Source organism: Penicillium argentinense, assembly GCF_028826775.1.
Source record: "Penicillium argentinense strain IBT 30761 chromosome Unknown utg000002l_segment0_segment0, whole genome shotgun sequence".
Lineage (NCBI taxonomy): Eukaryota > Fungi > Ascomycota > Eurotiomycetes > Eurotiales > Aspergillaceae > Penicillium > Penicillium argentinense.
This window is the reverse complement of record NW_026622661.1, coordinates 561,695-585,362: the sequence shown is the minus strand read 5'-3', so window position 1 is coordinate 585,362 and position 23,668 is coordinate 561,695. Positions and strand designations below refer to the sequence as shown.

General features: G+C 50.4%; 6 protein-coding genes across 6 annotated transcripts; all 6 read left to right on the top strand.

Moving 5' to 3' along the window:
- Positions 1-1,466: 1,466 nt before the first annotated feature.
- N7532_001102 (uncharacterized protein) lies at positions 1,467-2,003 on the top strand (the record flags this gene model as incomplete). Its single annotated transcript, XM_056613596.1, has 2 exons — positions 1,467-1,889; positions 1,938-2,003. 2 exons carry the CDS (start codon positions 1,467-1,469, stop codon positions 2,001-2,003), a joined length of 489 nt encoding a protein of 162 aa, XP_056478637.1.
- Positions 2,004-4,822: 2,819 nt separating this feature from the next.
- N7532_001101 (uncharacterized protein) lies at positions 4,823-5,619 on the top strand (the record flags this gene model as incomplete). Its single annotated transcript, XM_056613595.1, has 2 exons — positions 4,823-4,836; positions 5,331-5,619. 2 exons carry the CDS (start codon positions 4,823-4,825, stop codon positions 5,617-5,619), a joined length of 303 nt encoding a protein of 100 aa, XP_056478636.1.
- Positions 5,620-6,640: 1,021 nt separating this feature from the next.
- Positions 6,641-7,264, top strand: N7532_001100 (uncharacterized protein; the record flags this gene model as incomplete). Its single annotated transcript, XM_056613594.1, has 1 exon — positions 6,641-7,264. One exon carries the CDS (start codon positions 6,641-6,643, stop codon positions 7,262-7,264), a length of 624 nt encoding a protein of 207 aa, XP_056478635.1.
- Positions 7,265-7,572: 308 nt separating this feature from the next.
- N7532_001099 (M20 family metallopeptidase) lies at positions 7,573-8,916 on the top strand (the record flags this gene model as incomplete). The annotated part of the gene is made up of 3 exons (XM_056613593.1): positions 7,573-7,662; positions 7,712-8,511; positions 8,565-8,916. The coding sequence occupies 3 exons, from the start codon at positions 7,573-7,575 to the stop codon at positions 8,914-8,916; spliced, it is 1,242 nt and encodes a 413-aa protein (XP_056478634.1).
- Positions 8,917-9,615: 699 nt separating this feature from the next.
- Positions 9,616-11,409, top strand: N7532_001098 (uncharacterized protein; the record flags this gene model as incomplete). The annotated part of the gene is made up of 7 exons (XM_056613592.1): positions 9,616-9,749; positions 9,806-9,899; positions 9,947-10,071; positions 10,118-10,276; positions 10,325-10,694; positions 10,744-11,151; positions 11,209-11,409. The coding sequence occupies 7 exons, from the start codon at positions 9,616-9,618 to the stop codon at positions 11,407-11,409; spliced, it is 1,491 nt and encodes a 496-aa protein (XP_056478633.1).
- A 1,725-nt stretch (positions 11,410-13,134) lies between these two features.
- fphA (putative sensor histidine kinase/response regulator) lies at positions 13,135-17,474 on the top strand (the record flags this gene model as incomplete). The annotated part of the gene is made up of 2 exons (XM_056613591.1): positions 13,135-17,115; positions 17,166-17,474. The coding sequence occupies 2 exons, from the start codon at positions 13,135-13,137 to the stop codon at positions 17,472-17,474; spliced, it is 4,290 nt and encodes a 1,429-aa protein (XP_056478632.1).
- Positions 17,475-23,668: the final 6,194 nt, after the last annotated feature.

Below are 23,668 nucleotides of genomic sequence, written 5' to 3'. Positions count from 1 at the left end.
CGAAAGAAACAGATTCATTCGGTGCCTACACGACGAGAATCTCGAAGATGAAGAAGGAAGGAGAAAGAAAGTCGGCCAGAAAAAGAGGGGTTAAGTCCCCAGCGAACGCGTAGTGCAAACAACCCAATATTATGCCTCAGGCATCCTTCCACGAGATGAGGCTATTCCCAGGTTCATCCGTCACAGCCTGCCAGAACCAACGGAAATACAGGCGCGTACCGAGGAGGGTGAGGTGTAATTACCAGCAACAGGGCTATTTGACAGCCGGTAGAAAGAGGATAGAAGTAGGAGCGTGTCTTGGAGGGGTGTGACTCGTTTGACGGTAGGGGTGGATCCTCACTTCTCACTTGATCGTCTATAACGCTATAGGAAGGTCGTATTATTCACAATAGTCGGTTGGGGGAGAGAGCAGCGCATGTCTGCGTGTGCGCTTCTGTTAACTATGGCCTTCAATGTTGGTCGTGGAGGGAGGCAGGCAGTTTGTGTTGATCCGTGATTCGGGTAGTCACGAGCAGTGTGCGTGGGATGCAGATGAACCTGCACTAGTATGCATTATCTGGTGGCGTCGGTGAATAGGGTAGTTTCATTACGGACCTTGAGGTCGATGTGTGAAAGATGCGTGATGTTTGATAGATGTTGGTTGGCTTAATTTGTGCGTGATGGTGCGGGAAGTCATTAACAGCCAAAATCGACCCTCCGGTGTAATACGCGCCTAATGAATGCGCAGGAGATACGAAATATGAACACCACGGACACGAAGGACATCCCTCAGTATAGAATGCTTCAAGACGGCTGTATTGATGGAACATTCTGTGCTGTTGATGTCTACATGATATAGCTACATCCACAACGGCCCTCCTAATCAACGGCCCTGTGAGTGTCGTACAAAACATAGCTACTGAAAAACAGACACACCAAGACAGTGGGTAAGTCATGATAACAGCCATGCCTCAATAGATCCAACTAGATATTTCACATCTTCTCCAAGCTCGAGTCGCAGACCCAGACCTTGATGAAAAGAAAGTTGAAGAATCCCCAAAGGGAAGTGCCAAATATGGTGCCTCCCAGACCCCAGAGGGTGACTGAACAGGCGACCAACGCGCTGTGCAATGCGGTGGACATTCTGTGCTGAACCGCCCTCATGACCGCGACTCACCCAAGCGTAAGTGTGGTAATTGGAGAGGAAGGGAAAAACCAAAGGAAAATAAGTTGACGGGTGATATTTATGCCTGGAGAAGAGACCGCGCTAGTCCGTATATGGATGACAGAGTTAATGGAGGGAGGTGCACCTATAGGACTCACCTAAGGTACGGCTGCCTTGGTGAATTGGACTTAGTCAAATTGCTCTTCAACTCCTCTACGCGTTGAAGTAGTACCAATTACTCTTCCACCATCTTCTCTCTGTTCATTCGCTCAAAAATTGCCAAACTCCACCCCCATATCTCCATCTCATTACCATCTGAAAAATGGCCGACCCATCCTCACCTCCGGGCCCCCTATTCCCATCTCTCACAACTGAAACCAACATCAAGCAGTTCAGCCCTGTCGAATGCCTTCACCAGCTCTCAATAACAGAACTGACCTGGACAATGAAATGGATGTACAAGCACATCATCGAGATGAACGAAGCAAACCACATCGACAAGGAGGCTCTCGGCCGGCTCACCATGCACACCGCCTCGATGGGGCTCCAGGAATACTTTTCTACTTTCTGGGGCCTCCCAGGTCTCTTCATCCAACTACCGGAGCCTATTGGGCTTCACAGTTACGGTCTGTACCGGCGTCTGTTCCCGGTTCCGAGCCTCAGGCCGGTGCCTTATACCCGCCTGCCCCGATGGTGTAAGATTTCCCGGTACGAGTGTCGGAAGTGGGGGAAGATGTTTGATGTGGTAAGTCACTTCGTGGATAGTCGGGTTAATATGTATCGTGATTACCAGCTTGCGCATATGCTGACACAGGAGGAGTTGGATGCGCCTATTGTTGAGCCCTGCGGGGGTTTCTGACTGTTCTGCGGGAGTGGGGAGAAGGTGAAGGTGGTTTTACGTATGTATTCCTACGCAATTTTAAAGCTTTTTCAAGATTGAAATGATCAAGAAAAGCTCTGTATCTCGTGACTCCGCATTTTACCATTGCCAGGAAAGTAGGAGGGAAGTCTTGCTTCGGCTCGATGAGCAGACAGCACGAGGCACAGCATGAGTACATCCTGCACCAAGGGCTGATCATCCACAATAACCCTGACGCGTATATATCCCATTTATGGCCCTTCAACACGTAGTATTTCATTCGCGAATCCTGTGCGTATTCTTCGCCGCTCAGGAGGACCTGAGGACCCGCATTAACGCACGAGACTTCGGATCTCATGCCGTGGTAACCCTCCAAAGCGTTCCTTATGTTCCTCACAACAGATTATCATTAGTATCCCCATGACTGCGTGCCTCGATACCCTGTATATCCCCGGCCAGGTAGGCAATGGAGTGTGCTGTTGTGAACGGATGTGTGTGGTCGATGAACCTCAGTGTTTCGGAAGTACTGGACAGAGGATCGTCCAGAGGAGTCGTGTTTCGTCACGCCCACAAGACTGTTCGTTTATCGTCCCATGTTCTAGTGGTGGTTGTAACGAGGCGCAGAGGGCCTGTGGCAAGTTCATTCAACAGGAGTCTTTATCCTGAACGTTAGCAGCGTTTAACGGAGAGTTGGCCAAGTCGAGGGGGTACATATCGGCAAGGATAGGCGGTATACTGAGTGAACGCAGCACAGAGTGCGCTTTGCTGTAATAGACAGCTGTTTTTTTGCAATGCCTGTGTGAGACCGATTGAAATCAACGAGGCGGCGAGGGTGTCCAGAGAGCGCCTCCCGGTTCCACGCGTTATACAACCAGGATTATGGTCCATGGTCTCAAATCCTCGTCACAGCCTCTATGGTCTACAAGATGAAGTATCAAAGTCATTCTACGGTAGCATCTTTTGTTCAATGCCATAAGTGACACCCTGAAATCCTCATCACCCTGCCCTCATTCATGGAGAGCTCGCAAAAGCCCCCTGTACACCTGGCGGAATTTTCCAGCTCCCTCACGAGCACATGCTTGCCCTAAATGAGGGTATTCCCTCCTCGCCTCGCTTCCATTAGTCAGATCGGCATTTTGGCTGCCTGCAACTTGTGAGGAAGGTGCGCTTACCACCCACACCCCAAGACATAAAAGAACGATTTCTCTCGCCGCAGAATTTCTCTTCTTCATCTCCCCATCCCCATATCCAACCCCCGTCGATATTTCCTTTTGTTTTTTCCACCCCGTGGTTCTTTTGCTCGTGTAGTGGCTGCTTCTGTTGATGGCCTGTCTGTGTTGTCTGACTCGTCTCACCCGTCTTCTGTGTGTTTTACTTGCCGCCTTACCCTCCTCACTCACCACCACCTTTCTTGTTTACAGATCCATCATCACTTCACATTCAACTCCACCCCTCATTTGCCTCGACATCGAGCACCTGAAGGTATGTTAACTTTCGTTTTTGTTTGCTCTCGCTTCTTCACATTTCAGTGACGATTTGTCCAGGTCTCGTCTACGCCTACCCTTCCCAGGCTCACAGGACTTACGCCGTCCCTGCCATCGTGACGCTGGGTGTTGTTCCCCGCTCCTGCGAGGTTTAACCTGCACCCAACACATCTCTTGACCCACCGACTAACCCTGGCTTTCGTGACTATTGTTCAAACACGAGATAAGTGTTCAACCTTGTCCCTTGCTCACAGGGTACCTCCGTGGGGTATGTGGCCAATGGGGCATTTCATTCAGCTCCTTGGTATTTTATTTCCTTTGCTATATGAGCATGCCAAATGGTGACATTGTTCTAATCTCCTCTCACATCTAGGACATGCTCTCGAACCGAATATCCACCGACGCGATTCCTCCACGAAAGATCCTGTCAAGCTGAAGATAAGTGTTCCTCTTTCCCCTCCCTGTTCCAAGTTGGGTACCGTTGAGGTTGCCCCGGCCATTGGGGCCTGATCATTGGGGTCTGGTCAACTTTCGGCGGGGGAGCTTGGAGGGTTGGTAACGCTTATTCTAATCCCCTCTCACGTTTAGGAAGTCCTATCGATACGAATATTCCCAGACCCGATGACCCGATGGCTGTACGGAAAGGCCCACATCATACCAAAGATAGGTGCCCCGAATTCCCCCTCTGTTTCAAGTTGGTGCGGCCAAGGTTCACCTGGCCATTGGGGTCCCGTGGATCCTGGCTGGAAGCACGGTGACTTTGGTGTACCTATTCTAACCTCCTTTTACATCTAGGACATACGCTGGATACCGATCACGATTTTTCTGCCTGGCCCGCAGACTAGGCAGCTCACGGTATACTCAAGATATGTACCCTTTCCTCCCCCCTCTGTTTATGGCTGGGGTTCACCTGGCAGTTGGAGCCCCGCCATTGGGGCCGTGTATCTCACCCGCGAAGCATATTGAAGTTGGCGTGTCTATTCTAATCTCCCCACACAATCTAGGACGTCAAACCGAGATGAGCTTCGATTCCTGACCTTCACTGTCACTACCGCTACACCCGGAACCATATCAATTTCAAGATAAGTCCTCTCCCTTCTCCGCTCGTTGAGGCCTAACTGGCATGAGGCTTTTACCTGCGTGTCATTGGGCTTCTTGGGGGTAGACCGAATGGTCCCGGACGGGTCGACTCAATCGCGGTCCCCTTATACCGTACCACCACAGAGTTCATTAGGGTTGGGGTCTTATTCTAATCTCCTCTCACAATCCAGATATCTTCGACGATACCAACGCCGTCCAATGCTGTCCAGACCCGCTGTCATCGCAGTCCAGACCATGTCAACCTCAAGGTAAGTTCTACGATCCCTCTTCTCACTAGTTATGGCTTGCTGATTTCACTACAACACCCCCACTAAACCAACATTCGATCAGTTTCAAATCATGTTCCTAACATACTGACACCTAGCATATCATTCGTCGATCCCAGGTGGACATGTCCCCCTCGCCCCGGGCCCTCAGATTCCTACCAAAAAGCGTGGCTATGGCCATTCCATTTCTTCAGGTACGTGCCTTAAAATCCCTAATTTCTCCTCTTACTCGGCAGTGTGAATGATTAAACAACGGTCCTAGAACCTGATCGTACTATGATGTTTCCGTGAGATCCCTCTGACACTATGATGTTTGCGGCGTGCCTTTTGCCGCTTACATCCTGCCTTTGCTTCATAGGCATTCGCTTTCCATTTCCTTGTCCATCCCTGGCTAATACTCGAGAGGTAAGTATGTTCTAGATGAGGAAATCGCAGACTGTCTGACCGTCCAGGTGACACATTCTTTCTTCCTTCAGAATTCCCCGAAATTCACCCATTGCCTCCATGATTGTTCTCAAATTTGCTCGTCGGTCAACCACCATTGCGTTACTTCGTTGCACCCATCTCCTGGGAACTTGGACTTCGTGTGAGGGATGGTTTGGCAAGAGTGGGCTAGTCAATCTTGGTCCAACTGAATTAAATGATTTGTTATTTGTTACTCTCCACAACTTTAACGCCCGCACAGTAAAACCTGTAGAGACCACTTTGTCTACCCTCGCTCGTTCGAAATCAATGCTAGCCATCACGTTGCCAGATCTCAAGTAGCAAGCTAGTCCTGAACTTTCCATGAGGAGAAGTACTATACTTAAGTTATCTTCATCCATTATTTACTTTTTCTTCACTTCTAAACTTCCAATTATACATGTGTTCCGAAGTATGTATCCGGGTTCTTCCCGGTCGTGGATCTTCGTTATGACACATGATGTGGCTTGTTGTTCCTGCGTCGTGAGAGTACGGGATCGATTCTTCACCATGCAGGCCCGTACGAAGATACCCCGCCCAACGCCTCTCTCGGTCTCCAACCCATCAAGCTCTTCTTCTCAGCCCTCGACACTCTCCGGTACCCTTCATCGCACCCGATGCCTGCCTTATTCTCCTCGACGCGACCACAACCGACTGTTCAATTTCTCGGTCCAGAATTCTGAAGACACGCGTGCGTCTTCACCTCGAATACATCCACCATGAGCATTGGACCAGCTCGCTCCACATTGCGTTATACGGTACTCTGGTGGGCTCAGAGATATTTTCGTCAGTCAAAATTTCGTCTACGACCTAGTTGCTAGCGGAACGATCGTAGTCCACACTGGAACCACCCAAATTTTCATCACTGAGGGACATACATATTCATCCATGTCGAGCCAGGAGATCTCATTTTAAGATCTCTGGTAATGGCGTTGACGATCCATGCGGATACTAACATGTTTCAGCCTTCCTATCTCCATGTTTACCTCGATATGTGAAGACTATTTGCATTTTTGATTGCCGGGAATACAATATTCCCAAGGCGGAAACAATCCGGATAACTGAATCAATCATGAATGTACGGTTCAATTTCTGTCTGAATATAACGCTTCATTCCCTTCTGGTAAAGATAAATAACTCAACACAGGACATGAGGTTGCAATCAGATAGACTCATTGTCATGGTATATTTATGGGGTGAACACAGCTCATCCGGAGCACTCGACAAGCTGCCGTGGGACTACGTGAATATGACGGAGACAACAAAGCTAGAATAAGCAACAACGCTCAACCTCACAACCTCGAAAGCTTGTATCAGATTCAATATGGTGCAATCAACATGTATCCACGACGGCTACTACGAGACCATGGCGCCAGATGCCTCCCCGGGCCTTCTTTTCCTCAAATCCTTCCTACCTGCCTTCGACTCCCTTGATCCAACCACATCCCTCGAACCATTTTTCGCACCGAGAGCGCCCATCCTCATGTGCAACAACCCACCAATCCCAGAAAGAACCAGGCTCCCATCTCTCGAGAGCCGTCGCCAACAGCTCAAGGAGTTCCATCACGAAGTCCATACCGCCTGGGACATCGATCTTTCGTCGCAAGACCACACCACGTCTTCCAACGCGAACGGCAGTCACAACAACTCTGAAGTTGAGCAAGCGGACACGAGGGCTCCCTATGTGGTTCCTTCGAACTCAGGAATCCTCAAGAGAACTGTCATGTTCGAATCAACAAGCCGTACAATCTTCAAAGATGACCCCGACGAATTCGCCGTCAAGGTTCGCGAGTTCAACATTTTGGAACTGGAGGGGCACTCTGCGGACGATCTGCAAATAGTTGAAATGCGCATCTTCGTCGATGCGAAGCCTGTCCAGGCGAGAGCTCAGCAGTTGAGAGTGGCCTACGTCTTTGGTGAAGGGGCGAGAGAGGCGGAGCCTCAGTGAAACCCTCGCTCCCTCCTGCTGTCTATCTTGTTGCACCACCGATGATATCTACCGCATACCTCGTCTTTTCTCCACTGCGGAATCAGCGGAATTCGATATTGGGTATCATCTTCGGCTACCCCTGCTGGGCTTGATGCTTTTGGCAGGGCGTTGCGCTAGCGTATGTGGAGAATATCTCGGAAGATTGCCGGTCGGCAACGGAGGGATAGCGCCTGATGATATCGTTGCTGTTTAAATGGGGATAGGGTCGTATTCTGCATCGCGAAATTTGGAATTGATTCGGTCATAAATCACCTAAATCTTTCAAAATGTCTGTACGTCCACAGTCGGATGTCATTCAAGAGGTCCGCAAGGCCCTCGCGAAGTATCAGTCGAGACTCAGCGAGATCAACCAGAAGGTATCTACACCCCTCGCAAATCAATCGGCTCCAATTACTGACAAAATAGATCTGGTCAAACCCCGAACTGGCTTTCGAGGAGCACAGCGCACACGACGACATCAGCGCCTTCTTCGACAGCCTCGCAAACAGCGGCTACATCGTCCAACGCAAAGCATACAACGTCGACACCGCACTGGAAGTATCCTACGCACGAGGAAAAGGAGGAAGAGTCATCACCTTCAACGCAGAATATGACGCCCTTCCGGGAATCGGACACGCCTGCGGACACAACCTCATCGCCACAAGCTCCATGGCCGCATACCTCGCAACCTGCGAGACCATGAGCACCCTCTACGGCGACGACATCGGGTACACGATCCGACTCCTTGGAACGCCCGCCGAAGAAGGTGGTGGTGGAAAGAATCTCCTCATCAAGGCCGGTGCATACAAATCCGTCGATGCGTGCTTCATGGTTCATCCGTTCCCTCTGCTGTCCGGCAATCCCACGCTCCTTAGCGCCAGTTCTTGTACCGGGATGTACTTGGCCAATGACAAGGTCGCTGTTACATATACCGGCAAGCCTGCGCATGCGTCTGCTGCACCTTGGGAGGGAGTTAATGCGCTTGACGCTGTTGTCGCGGCGTATGTGAATATCTCAATGTTGAGGCAACAGATCTTGCCGACGCAGAAGATTCATGGTGTTGTACTGCGCGGTGGGGAGCGTCCGAATGTTATTCCTGCTTCTACGACGGTGGAGTATTATATTCGGTCGCCGACTGCTGCGTCGTTGAAGCCTCTCACTAAGCGAGTGGTGGATTGCTTTGAGGCTGCGGCGACTGCTACGGGGTGTACGGTTGAATATGAATGGTATGCTATACTCCCCCTGGGCCTGAGATATGACTATTGCTGAAAAACAATAGGGAGCAATCGTACAAGGATATGAAAGCCAACCGTCCCATTTGCGAGTCTTTTACGGACGTCATGAATGAGATGGGGCATAGTACGATCTTTGATGCTGCCAGCCAGGATGGTGGATTGAGTGGTGGATCTACGGATATGGGCAATGTCTCGTATGAAGTCCCTGGCTTCCACGGCGGATTCTATATCCCCGCCGACGGCGTCAATCATACACCTCAGTTTACTGCTGCTGCTGGGTCGGAGGAGGGATTCAAGCGCGCTTTGTACTCTGCTGCCGGCATGGCTGTTGTTGGATGTCGTGTTTTGGCAGATGATGCCTTTGCGAGATCTGTAAAGGAAGATCTAGACGCGTAGAAATATCAAGAACTACCTTTGCTGCTACTACGTTAAGCCCTTTTTTTGGGGGAATCATATCCCCCGTAATTTTCGTGCTCCGACCCTCTATTGACATCGCCAAGATCGATCTCGCGGCTCCTCCCGCCACCCTTACTCAATTCCACCAAACTTCCCCCAAGTACAGCCCAACCAACCGTCCGAACTTCCTAGCGACAAAGCTAACGCATTCCTTACCCTTAGCTAGGATCCCATCTGCCGAATCCAACATCCGACCGAACATACACCCCTCGGTGCGGGGAAGCGGGCCCCACAACTCCAGACCGGCTACAATCCGGGGATTCAACCCCGGGGTTCAGACAGCGTTGTGGTCCGGGGACAACATCGTCGTGGGGGGATTTCGAATCTATTAGCAGCGAAATCTAAAACCGGGGTATCGATTGGTTGAGAGTGGTTAAGCTTCCTTCTGTGGATGGTGTGCTCCACCGCGGAACGTTGCCGGGTCTGCCATATGGGTAGGTTTATGCGGGCGTGCTCGCGATGTCGGAGCGTGGAGGGAAGTTGACACCGATCGTTTGAAATTTGGGGAGCTTGGACTTTTGTGTTTGTTGCGCTTTGTTCCGCGCGTGTTGGGATATATTCTGGAGCGGACCTTGCTCTAGGGGATGTCTTGGACTTTCTTGATTACTGCGAACTTTGGTCTCCTGAATCGCTGTCACTATGGCGGATGAATATGGACGTGATTATAAGCGCGAGGTTGACCTCTCTAGTCAGGATGTTGACCTCGGGCAGATACTTGCTGTTGAGTCGACGCCTGAGCAGGAGAGGAGGGTGTTGAGGAAGTTGGACGGTTAGTGAGTGCATTGCTCTCCTCGACTTTTGCTTTTTGGTAGTGCTGACTCCTGTGCAGTCTCATGCCTCTGATGGGAGCGGCGTACTTTCTTCAATTCCTCGACAAGTTGGCCCTCAGCCAGGCGACGCTGTTCAATCTCAGAGAAGACTTGGTGCGATCTAATAATACTGATCTCCGACTACTTGCTGATCGTGACAGAACATGCATGGGTCAAACTACTCATGGGCATCAGCAGTATTCTATTTTGGCTATTTTTTCTGGAGTTGGCCAAGCTCTTATGTGATCGTCCGGTTGCCGATTGGACAGTACTTGGCGTGCTCAGTGTCAGTATCTCCAGCCCGAAGAAGCAGAAAAATACTGACTCTTTAGGTTCATCTGGGGTGGCATTCTCATGTGCCATGCGGCATGCACCAACTGGGCCGGCTTGATGTGCGCTCGGTTCTTCCTCGGTGTTGGCGAAGCAGCTATCGCTCCTGGCTTTACACTGCTCACTGGCATGTTCTACAAACGTGAGGAGCAGCCTATTCGGTATGTCCCATTATACCCTACCTGCTATCTTCTTGACTAATATTCTAGACAATCTGCCTGGTTCTTCGGAAACTGCATCGCTGTCCTAGTTGGCGGTTTGATTGCTTACGGTATCGGCAACATCAGCACGACGGCAATCGCCCACTGGAAGCTCCTGTTTCTCATTCTCGGAGCATTTACCTCCGCCTATGCCATCGTGCTGTTTTTCTTCCTCCCCAACTCGATAGACACGACTGTCTTCCTGACCGAAAATGAGCGCGCAATTGCCGTCCAGCGCACGATCAAGAACAAGACCGGTGTTTTGGATAACGACAAGTTCAAGTGGTCGCAAGCCGTCCAGGCATTCACGGATCCCCAAATGTGGTGCTTGGTATTGAACTCGCTGACCTCGAATCTATGCAACGGCGGGATTACAACTGTGAGAAACCCGCAGCCTCATATAGGAAAGGCATCACTGACGGCTCCAGTTCACATCGATCATCACAGCCGGCTTCGGCTTCACGGATCTCAAAGCTCTGCTCATGCAAATGCCCCAAGGCGCTGCCCAGGTCGTCTTCCTGATCCTGACCTCACTGGCCGTAACCTGGATTCCACACTCTCGCGTGCTCGCTCAGATTTTCAATACGCTTGTTTCTGTGGTTGGTATGCTACTGATCTGGAAGCTGAATCCCGACGAACAGGTCGGTCGCATGGTTGGGTTGAGTATCGGTATTGTCTATGCGGTTAATCTGCCCATTTCACTCAGTATCGTCACATCGAATGTCGCGGGCTTTTCGAAGAAGAGTGTGGTCAGCTCGTTGTTGTTTATTGCTTATTGTGTTGGAAATGTGGTTGGGCCGCAGTTCTTCCTCGCCTCGGAGGAGCCGTCTTATCCGGTGAGCGTCTGCCTTTTTTGTCCTGCGCCTCGTCGCCCTGCTGATAATTTTCTCTAGACTGGAATCAAGGCTGCGATGTCTGGACTGGTGTTAAGTATTTTCTTCCTCGTTGTTCTCTATTTTTACTACATCTATGAGAACCGTCGGCGGGATCGTCTGTACGGCAGGCCCGAGGACATGAATGTTGGGGCAGAGTTGCAGGATGAATTGTCCAACAAGACTGACACGGAGATTGAGAGCTTCCGGTATATTCTTTGAGTGTTGAGATTGAAATTAATAGTAATATTTTGCAATTTCATTGGAATTGATTCGGTTCGTTGTACTTTTTCACTATCCTCGCCTATTTTTTTCTTTTTAGTAAATATCTTTCATTGCCAGATTCATCCTAATTTCAATTTATCCATCTGAAATCTTCGCGTTGCTCAGTTGGGACGAAGTTGTTTTCATGTCTAATTCCCGACTATAAAACTGTTGATGTGATATCAGATTGGCGCGGGCTTGGGATCATTGTGCCGTCCACACGATTTACAGAGCGAATGATCGCCATCTCCAACACTTATAACTCGTCAACAACACATTGCAAACATGGCCAGGCAAATGTGTCGTCCAGTTGAGACGAACCAAATTCTAATCGACTGGACAATCTTGAATTTAACAATTTCACCGTCAATAGGGCACCTTGGGGCAAGGTCCTTCAGCAACCGCTATGTGGTCATGGCCAACCCCGTGACCTCACCGCGACTGCGACCGCCATTGACATTCTCACCTCTCGCAACCTTCTTCATTCCTCCATGACAGCATTGATGTACATCACCCTTCGTTAAGCCCATTCATCGTTTTCTACTTATCAATTGCCGTCTTCGGTAAGCGGTGGCAAGCAACTCTCAGCAATTAATTTCTGTCCGATCGCCGAGGTTCGGCCGAACGTGTATTCGCGACGCCAACGCGCCCTTCTGGAGCCAGGCAGGAACCGTTGGAATGCAGCGCAGATATTGGACAATTTCGTCATTGCGCAGGATACCTGCAAGCCTCCTCATCAAACAACGATCGAACATTGCGTGTTCTCAAAACTTCCCTGCCGTGATGTCATCGAGGGCTCTGGTTCTGGGCATGCACGGTCATCTCATGCCTGGGCCCACGACTCTTCCACTGGCCGCGGCGTACCCGGTACTTGCAAAATCCTGCTTTTTGTCCCATTTCCCGGTACCGAGTACACCCTGGTTCAGCCACCGTGGTCGAAACAGCCCAAATGATGGCGAGAAAAGGGCCAATGGATTGTCTCTGCTACAGATTCCTACGGGACTTGATCCAATCATTCAACGGAGCTGGCGGCGTCTCCGTGGAGTAAGAGTGGACTGAAATTCCATTCTATCCCGCCTAACACCCAATGACACGGAGGATGCTGAAAGGCCAGTCGGTTGACAGCGGTCTGCATGTCCTTACCCTTTCGCTCAAACGCTGGCTGCACATGTCACTCTCCGCCTGCCACTCTCCACCTGCCCCTCCCTCCATAGGGCTTTCTTTTTCTCCACTGCCTGTCGTGTTCTCCGGATTGTCTCCATTCCCTCGGGTTCTATCATCTCAGGAACCTTCGCCACACCCTCTCCAATCAGATCGACACAATTCATGGTGAATGACGATCCCCGATGATCTCAACTGCGAAGATCCACCCGCCCACCTTCGTTCGGATTCCTATGGTGTTTCACTCACTGCTCCGTCGATAATCACAGGCAGTGTCTGCCCAGCGGCACCAAATATTTTTATTTTTTTTATTTTTTTTTTTTTTAAAAAAAAAAAAAAAAAAGGTCGCCGTCGGCGCGTGGACCTGGGATCTGTCCCTTCGCATGACGGTCTGATCTCATTGTCGTACGACCTCCCGAGCACACCGAACACCAGCAAGATCCAGATCCGAACCCGACGCAGATTTCGCCCCCTCTCAACCCCCTCTTGTTCCCTCCCCGGACATCGGTTAGCAGCGGAAACATGGGTTCTTCTCAGCCAGACGCCAGCCAGCCGGGGACCTCGCGACAACGGTCAGGGAGCGACGTGTCTCGACCGACGAACATCAGCCTTTCCGCATTCCCACCGGACACGAGGGAGCGGTCGCAGTCCACCACACAGAACGATGGTTTCTGGGCGCCCGACACAGGGTTCGACACTAGCGATCGTGTCTTCCCCATTCGATCCGTCGTCTCTGTCGACCCAAATGCTGGAAGGGCTGCCCATACAGCCTCACCGCGGAGTGCGGTCTCGCCAACTCGCGAAGGAGCCCGCCAATACACGATCATCTCGTCGAAACTCTGGGACTCCATGCAGTCGCAGCCCCAGCCGCAACCCCAAAAGCCGCCACAATCACAACCACAGCCACAGGACGCCGTCGGCTTCGACGCCGAACCGACGATTCCGACGGCTATCGATCGGCACGAGACCCATACTGCGAATGACGCGACCGAATTAGGTACACATTCTATGGCGTCCGAGGTGGTTCAACATCCCGAGATTTATGCCAAAATCAAAAGTGGCACAAACTCGGCAGCGCCGTCAGAGGCCGATTCGGTGCCAGGCCAGCCGTCCCATTCAGAAGACGACGGTGGCCTTATGACCGCGCGATTTAAGCATGTGGTCACTGACGCCGGGCACGCTGTCATCACTGGAAGGGATGGGGCGGCGTTTCAATACTGCGAAGATGAACCCATTCGTTTTCCAGGAGCCGTACAAAGCTTTGGCATGATGATTGTTGTCAGGGAGGAGTCGCCCAATCAATTGGTCGTTCGCATCGTCAGCGAAAATTCAACACGCCTTACAGGCTATACTCCGAAGCAATTGTTTGAGCTAGAGAATCTTTGCGATATTCTGAAGGAAGACCAAGCCGACACTCTTCTTGACCACATTGATTTCGTCCGCGATGATGCCTATGATCCCGTCGTAGATGGCCCTGAGGTGTTCATCCTGTCGATTCCGATGCCATCCGGGGAGGAACACCGATTTTGGTGTGCCGTCCATGTGAGCCAGTCTCAAAAGGATATGATTATCTGCGAATTTGAATTGGAGGACGATGAGGAAAATCCATTGAACGTGGCTGGAGCCTCGACCCCGGCCAACCCGATCGATACTTTGGGTTCAATGCCGAGCGCAGAACAGTTCGCTGCCAGTACCATCAATATCAGTCAACCCCTGCGTGTGCTACGCAATGCACGTCGACGCAAAGGCGAGGCGGCCGCGATGGATGTGTTTAGTATGCTGACACAAATCCAAGAGCAACTGGGTCGTGCCAGCTACCTCGATCAGCTCCTCAACATCACCACAGGCCTGGTCAAAGAGTTGACTGGTTTCCATCGGGTCTTGATCTACCAGTTCGACAGCAGTTGGAATGGTCTAGTCGTTGCCGAACTAGCGGATCCCAAAACCTCGATTGATCTGTACAAAGGCCTCCACTTCCCTGCGTCTGACATCCCTGCACAAGCTCGTGAGCTGTACAAAATCAACAAAGTGCGACTCTTGTATGACCGTGACCAGGAGACTTCTCGCTTGGTCTGTCGAACCTTGGAAGATCTGGAGAATCCGTTGGATATGACCCACGCCTATCTCCGAGCCATGTCGCCAATTCATATTAAGTATTTGGGTCACATGCAAGTGCGATCCTCAATGTCAATCAGTGTCAATGCTTTTAACGATTTGTGGGGACTTATATCCTGCCACTCCTATGGTGACCAGGGTATGCGGGTGTCTTTTCCGGTCCGAAAGATGTGCCGTCTTCTTGGTGATACAGTTTCGCGCAATATTGAGCGATTGTCCTACGCCTCCCGACTGCAGGCAAGGAAATTGATTAACACTGTTCCCACCGAGGCGAATCCATCTGGCTATATCATCGCATCGTCTGACGATATGCTACAATTGTTTGGTGCTGACTATGGCGCCTTGTCGATCCGCGACGAGACAAAGATCCTCGGCGACAATCAACACCAACAAGAAGTTTTGGCTCTTCTTGAGTTCCTCCGAATGCGCCAGATCCACTCTGTCCTTGCATCCCACGACATCATCAAAGATTTCCCGGACCTCCACTATCCACCTGGCCTAAAGACAATTTCGGGTCTGCTATACGTGCCATTATCGACCGGCGGTAACGACTTCATCGTGTTCTTCCGCAAGGGACAACTCACAGAGATCAAGTGGGCCGGCAACCCGTACGATATTGCCAAGCGAAAAGCAACTGCTGGGTATCTGGAGCCCCGCAACAGTTTTGCCGCCTGGCGCGAGACCGTTTTGAGCCAGTCCCGCGAATGGTCAGAATCAGACGTTGAGACCGCTGCGGTGTTGTGTCTTGTTTATGGAAAATTCATCAAGGTCTGGCGACAGAAGGAGGCTGCTATGCAAAACTCTCAGCTTACACGACTGCTATTGGCCAATTCCGCCCACGAAGTTCGGACTCCTCTGAATGCCATCATCAACTATTTGGAAATCGCACTTGAAGGAACGATCGATGCAGAGACTCGCGAAAGCCTGACAAAGTCTCACTCTGCGTCTAAATCCTTGATCTACGTCATCAACGACCTTCTTGATCTCACAAACACCGAGAAGGGCCAAGAGTTGATCAAGGATGAGAAGTTCAACCTCGAAACGACCTTCCGCGAAGCAGCTGAAATGTTTGCAGATGAAGCTAAGCGCAAGAACATTTCGTACACCGTCACTGTTCAACCAGGTATTCCAAACATCGTGCTGGGTGACCAGCGCCGCGTGCGACAAGTGTTCTCAAATATCATTTCCAATGCTATTCAGAAGACTACCTCCGGAGCAGTCACCGTTGAGATTTGGCGTTCGGCAGCACAAGGACTACCAGACCATGTGGCTGTCGAGGCCATGGTTGTCGACACCGGTGCTGGCATGTCTAAAGCCAAGCTAGAGGCCTTGTTCCAAGAACTGGAGCAGATCTCTACTGATGATGATTATTACCCCGAGGAGCAATCCGAGCAAACAATGCCAACAGATGTCCCGCAACAAGGTTCCAAGCGCGTTCTTGGACTGGGTCTGGCTTTGGTGGCCCGCATTGTTCACAACATGCAGGGCCAGTTGGGAGTGAAATCCGAAGAAGGGAAAGGAAGTCGCTTCAAAATTCTTCTGCAGTTCAAGGTGCCCGATGGTGTTACAACAGGAACTCCCACCGAAACAACTACTCCTGGCGACACGACAAAACCGCCTACGCCGATGATCTCGGACCGAGAATTTACTCTCGTTAGAGGCGTCGTAGATTCCCAAGATACACGACGACGCAGCTCCGAGAGTCTCCGAAGCACTGGCAGTTCACGCAGTGGAAGGAGTCATGCAGACAGACTTATCAGTGCCATACAGGAGCCACCTTTCTCGAAAAGCTCCAACAGAACTCGGAGTGAGGGGTCCGATCATATATCAGCGAGGCAGCAGGCGACCAGTCCAGCAAGCGCGGGCACTTTCCCTCATTCCATGTCATCTTCGCCCTTGGGCGCGAATCGATTGTCACAGTCGCATCCGGCTTCACAACCACACGACCCTCTTGCCAGCCTTGGCACAGTCACGCATACCCCGCCGTTGACCTTGCAAGCGATGAAGACACCACCAACACCGGGTACGGCTAACGTGACTGACTCTGGTGTACCGATGAGTGCCGTGCGTCTTTCGAGGCACGCCACGCAGAAGCAACCAGAACCACAACAATCATATTTCCCACCCATGTCCATCGAAAACGCCGAGTCATCGGCAGCCACATCGTGTGGGGTACCCTCCTCCACGGCACCGACCTCTAATCAACCAAGTCAACCGCAGTTACTTCGAGTGCTTGTGGCAGAGGACGACCCAGTCAATAGCAAGATCATTCACAAACGATTAACCAAGCTCGGTCATGCCGTCGAGCTAACTAGCAATGGCGAGGACTGCGCCAATGCATTTTGCTCTAATAGCAAGGGCTTTGATGTGGTACTGATGGATATCCAGGTTAGTGCCCCCTCAAACTATCGTGTATCTGAATCTCTAACCGTCATTAGATGCCAATTGCCGATGGATGCGCCTCTACCAAGATGATTCGCAATTTCGAGGCAAATGCCACACCAGAGATTCTTTCAGATAAGGCCAGGCGCAATACACGCATTCCTGTCTTTGCGGTTTCTGCTTCCCTGATTGAGTCGGAGAAGCAGAAGTACATCGACACTGGTTTCGACGGTTGGGTCATGAAGCCCATTAACTTTGCCCGCCTCAATGTGCTCCTCAGTGGACTTGTTGATAGCGAAGCGAGAAAGAATGCCACATACCGGCCGGGCGAATGGGAGAATGGTGGATGGTTCGATCACAAGTAAAGCCCCAACTCCCGTCGACCTATAGCATCGTTGCATACGAGTCATCCCACAATCGTCTTCTCCATCTTGCTGCGCAGCCCTCCTACGCAACCAGCCTCGCCATCAAACACATGCCGCAAAGCAGACCCCGTCCAAATAAAACGACAGCCCACACAGAACAAACTCCTACCACACGAGTCCCTCAGCCGCTAAAAACACGACACATCATCACTCAAACGATTCAACGGATATGACGATTTCCTTTCTCATCGCTAGCATGTCGGACTTATACACAGAATTGGCCCGGGGTGTTCTATTCGGAGTTCTTCAATTGTGGGAATTTTTCTAAGCCTTGAAATACATTCGATACCCATCTCATTTCTTCCTGTCATGCATATTTATCTTTTTTTCTTTGTGATAGGCAGGATATGGGTTTTTCAATGTGTTTACGATAACCCAGTTCTCTTTAGTTTTTACTTTAATGTATATCATATTGGAGTTCCGTATAGGAACGGTAAAAAGGTGATCTTGTCACTTGTTATTGGCTGTCTAGGCTCGCTAGTAATCGTTTGAATTAGATGTATTTTGGAAAAGTATTCCAAGGTTTGTCCCTTTCTCAAGCCCCTGAGCTTAGTTCTCGGTGTCGCCGTCCGTCATTGTCCCCACACCCCTCCAAAATGTTGGCGGCCTTGGCACTGCCATCGTTGCCCTTTCCGCAAAAAGTGTTCTTCGCGTTGGAGGCTTTCCCGCGACAGGATGCATCTGTATACCACGGCTCTTGAAATTTCTTTGAAGCGTTTTGCCGCGGATGGGAAGATTCAACACCACGACAAGCGCATCCAGATTATTCGAGCAATTTTCAGGCCGTTGGTGAATTCAGCTGGTCACGTCGTTGAGTTAGGTATCTGAAAGCTTGTGAGCTTGGCCATAACGCGCTTTTTGGGGCGTTCCTTGTCCCGATCTGCAGGTATAACGTGCTTGATCCTCTGTACATGAAATTCAGGCCGCAATCGTGCGAAAAGAGTAGTTCTCCACACGTACAGTAGGTTGAGAATGTGGAGTCGCTGGTCGGGATTTAAAATCGCGGCGCTTTTTGGGGGTTGAGGGTGGGCTGCGGATTGGTGGCATTGTTTTTATACAGTATTTAGATACGTGTCCTGAGATTGTAGGTGGTATGTACATAGGAGCATTGGAGGGGCTGGCATGACGTTTGTGTCAACTCTGAGAGAGGTAAAATACTGTGGATTCTCCACTGCTCTTGGTTATTCAGCATCCACCCACATTGCAATAGTAATTGTATGGTAATTCGGGTCATTCTCGGAAGAACTGTGATGTAATACGCAGTTTATAGCCCCTGGATCATTTTCAACAGATCGGAACACACAGACACACTCTCGTTAATCCATCTCATGCATCAATTGGCCGTCCCTCGATACTAGATGATACACGTATCCGACATCCTGACAGTTATGAGCCCGGTTAGCCGCGCCGCACACGTGTAACTGCGAGCGTACCACCCCTGGCAGCACTGCAGCAGCGATTCGCACGATCGGGATACCCCTGAACGCACGCATCACGCGAGAAATTGGAACCTCGCCCCGCGCTCAACGCAGCAATCCCGTACCCTTGAACCTAGTATCAACACAGTATCAGTATCATCGCGAGAGAAGACAGGATGGCCGATTCACAAAGAGAGGAGATGGCAATGATCCCACCCGATCAGAAACTACGGGCGGAATCGCAGTGGAGGATCTGGATAGGACATATCAGGTCAGCAGCCATATCTGAAGATGTGTGGAATTATCTTGACCTCGAGAAGTCGGACGAAGAAGTTGAACAGCTTCCAATCGCACATCGGGAACCTATGATGCCTGTGGACCATCGCGGTAGAGAGAAGGATATCGTGGACCTCACTGATGATGAGTTAAGGAGATGGCAGTTGCAGATACAGCTGTATGAGCGGCAGGAAACAAAGCGACAGCGGCTTGTTAAGGCTATGGCGCGCATGAATAGCCTTATTACCCGTTCAGTAGCCACTGAGTTTCACTATCTTATTGTCGATGAGGAAACTCCAAGGAAGAAGCTATTGAAACTGGCAGAGACATTCAAGCCAAAGCCTGAGAATCGACGACAGGAGCTCCGACGTGCGTGGAGATTGATGATCAGGCAACCTGCGAGAGATGTTAGCATTGATCAGTGGCTCACACAGTGGGAAAGCTTATATGAGGAGGCAAAAGCTGCCAAGGTTCCTGACTGTATTGAGAAAGATGATGCTATTCGTGACTTCCTAGATGCTGTGCAGGGGCTAGATGACACCTTCTGCTCGGGATGGCGACGTGAGCTTCGTATGAACACGACTGCTACGTTTCATGAGGTTATTGCCGATTATCGTAGCCGCCGTGGAGATCTAGCACTCACTTCTGGAAAGAAGCAACCGAAGATGGCCTTCGCAACCCTGGATGGTCAGAAAGAGGCAAAGCCAACTGGGAAAACAGAGAAGACTTATCGAACGAAGTGCCCATGCGGATACCCTCGACACCACTACTCAGAGTGCTGGTATATTGATGAGACCCTGCGAAGTGACGACTGGAAGCCAAGAGAAGGAATTGCGAAGCGCTTAACTGATGCTATCAAGCAAATGAGTCCTCAGGATCAACAGAAGATCAAGCAGCTGATGGAGAAAAAGAAGGAAGCACCACCAGCGCAGGCTCAATTAGCAGTATCAGAAGAGAAGCTTAGCTTCTTCATTGCAGCTGCAGCATCAACTGGTCAGCATCAGGTGGCCAAACCGCTCAGAAATCGCTGGATTCTTGATTCAGGCACTACCCTGCATATCTGTAATGATCGTGGGCGTTTCAAAGTGTTCATCAAAGGGGAAAGCTCTGTTAAAACAGGTGATACTATGACTGCTACTACAGGGTATGGCACTGTGGACATGGTAGGCCAGGACCCTCAAACTGGCGAGCCTCAAGTGGTAGAGCTCACCAATGTTCATTATTCCCCGGGCTTCCATACCAATCTGATATCCTATTCAAAGATTGAGGATAAAGGATATTGGTGGAATCCTAGCAAGAAAGCCATTGTCAACAACAGCGACAGTCCAGTGTTACATGTGCGAAAGGAAAAGGGATTATACTTCATGGAATACTGCTCTTCTGATGCAGCCTTTGCCACCAAGCAGTCAGAAAAGCCACTCATTTCAGCAGCATCAGCCAGGCGCTGGCATCGTCGGCTAGGCCACGCATATAGCCAGAAGATTGAACTGTTGCCAGCGATGGTGGATGGAGTCAAAATTGATGGAAAGAGTGAAGACAACTCTCATGGTAACCCTGAACGATGTGAGGTCTGTCAGATCACCTCTGCGAAACGTCAGATATCAAGAAGACCACAGGGAGCCACATACGGGAAATTTGGGAGAATACACTTTGACCTTGTTCAAATTGACCCTGCCTATAATGGTGATCGCTGGTTATCCCATTTCTATGTGGATGGAATTCGATTCCATGCAGCATTCACTCACGAGAAGAAAAGTGGTTGTCAGCAAGCTGTGACACTCTTCTGTGCATATGTGAGGACCCAGTGGAACCTACCAATCCGAGCCTTTCGCTATGATAATGAGCGTTCAGCAGGTCGTACGGTAGAGCAATTCCTAGCAGAGGAAGGCTTTGTTGTTGAGCATAGCGTCGTTGGAACGCCAGAGCAAAATGGCTTCGCGGAGCGATCTGGGGGGGTGATAGTCACTATAGCACGCGCACTACTGCAGGATGCAGGTCTTCCGAAAGACCTGTGGCCAGAAGCAGTCAAAGCAGCTGTTTGGATAGTTAACAGATCGCCCACGAGGATGAGAGATGGAAAGTGGATTGTCCCATACCAGGAAGCACTTCATGTCCAGCAAGACCAACCACCACGAGTCAACCTTGCCAACCTCAGAATCTATGGATGCAGAGCGTATGTACGCAAGCAGGGCATCCCGAATGCAGCGAAGATGGAGCCTCGCGCAGAGATCGGTTATCTCGTTGGCTATGAAGCCTCAAATATCTGGAGAGTATGGTTTCCACAGAGAGGAGCTGTACGGGCAGTGCGAGATGTTGTCTTTGATGAGAACCAGTTCTTCAACCCACGAGAACTAGACAAACCACCAGTCAGCGATATAATTGAATCAATGCCTTGGATCACTGAACAGGATGAGGAAGAGGAGATACAACACCAGATAGTCCCTCTTTCCTCAAATGAAGCAGGAAGCAGAGAAAGCGCTGCTGAGAACATGCATGAACAAGCAGCAAGACATTCAGCAGGAAAAGCAACAAATTCGCAGCAGAAGGAGGGACGACAGATGGCTACACCTTCACCAACGCCATCAGCATCACAGCAACGGGCACCTTCGCTTCCACCAGGAACATTCCCTAGCTCACCGCCACGGGAGTCATATGACCATGCTGAGCAGCTTCAAAATGAGCTCACAGCTGCATCACCCGCACAGGAGACTCCCAGAGCACCTAGAGATATCGATGGTGACATTTCAGAACGAAACATTGTGAGAGGAACGAGAAAACGACGAACAAGAGAGGATGACAACTTTGTCAGCTTTCAAGCTATCTCTGAGAAGGAAGAGGATAGCGTACTCGCAGCCTTCGCTACTGGATTAAACAGCTCCCGCACACACGCGCAAGTGCATCAGGATGAGTTACCTCCAGAGCCAGGAAACTGGAAGGAGATGATGAACCATCCTTACCGAGAGGGATTCCTGGCAGCTTGTGCTCTTGAAATTCGGACAATCAAGAGGAAAGGCACATATGAGGTCATACAACGACCAAATGACCACAGCATACAGATTCTACCACTCCGTTGGGTGTTCAACTATAAGGTTGATAGCAATGGCTATCTCAGCAAGCTCAAGGCCAGAATCTGCGTGCGAGGAGATCTCCAGAAACTTACCACAGAGGAGAAATACTCGGCAACCCTCGCTGCACGCACTGCACGAGCAGTCTTCTCATTAGTGGCTGCTTTTGACCTTGACACTTACCAGTATGATGCTGTCAATGCATTCCTTAATAGTTGGATTGATGAGGAGATCATCACTGAGATGCCAGAGGGTTTCAAGGAACAGAGGCAGTGCTGGAAACTCAAGCGAGCTCTCTATGGCTTACGAAAGTCTCCAAGGCTATGGCAACAAGAAGCTTCTAAGGTCCTGACTTCTTTTGGCTTACAAGTTGTACAGGAAGACCTCTGCCTCTTCTCCACAAACGGCATCATTGTTTTCTTCTATGTGGATGATATCATCATCGTCAACCATCCAGCCCAGCGCACACGCGCAACGGAACTGCGCCAGAAGCTTAATGAGCAGTGGGAACTACGTGACATGGGAGAAGCAGCGTGGTTTCTTGGAATCCGAGTTGTTCGAGATCGGCAGGAGAAAGCACTCTGGCTCTGTCAGGACTCTTATATCTCTTCTATGGCAAGCCGGTACCATCTCACAAATGGCCGCAAAGTTGACACCCCACTGCCCTCAGCACTGGCACTGAAGCCATATGAAGGAGAAGCAACTCGACAGCAGATCCATGAGTATCAGCAGAAAGTTGGATCAACGCAATATGCTACCACAATCACCAGACCAGATGCAGCAAAAGCAACCTCTGCGCTTGCACAATTCCTCACAAATCCAGGACCTGAGCACCTTGACGCCATCAACAGGGTCATTACCTATCTATATCACACGCGTTCTCTTGCTTTGACGTATCGCTCACGTCCACATGGAGACATTGAAGCAGTATCCTTCTTCAGCGATGCATCATTTGCGGATAACAGAGATAGGAAGAGCTCAGAAGGATATATCTGCAAGATGTTTGGTGGAGCAGTTGATTGGCGTGCCAGCAAGCAACGTACGGTTACCACTAGCACCACGGAAGCAGAGCTGCTAGCGATTTCGGAAGCCGCGAAGACCATGGAAATGTGGAAGCGCCTATTCTTATCCATCCGCTTTGATCCCGAACACCCTTTATCGATCAATTGCGATAACCAGCAAACGATTGGTATACTCACCAGGGAAATACCTCATTTACGTACGAAGCTTCGTCATGTCGACATACACCATCACTGGCTTCGACAGGAGGTTCAAACTGGCCGGATACATGTTGAATGGGTGGAAACAAAGGATATGGCCGCGGACGGCCTAACAAAGCAGCTCCCACGACAGAAACACACCGAGTTCCTGCAAC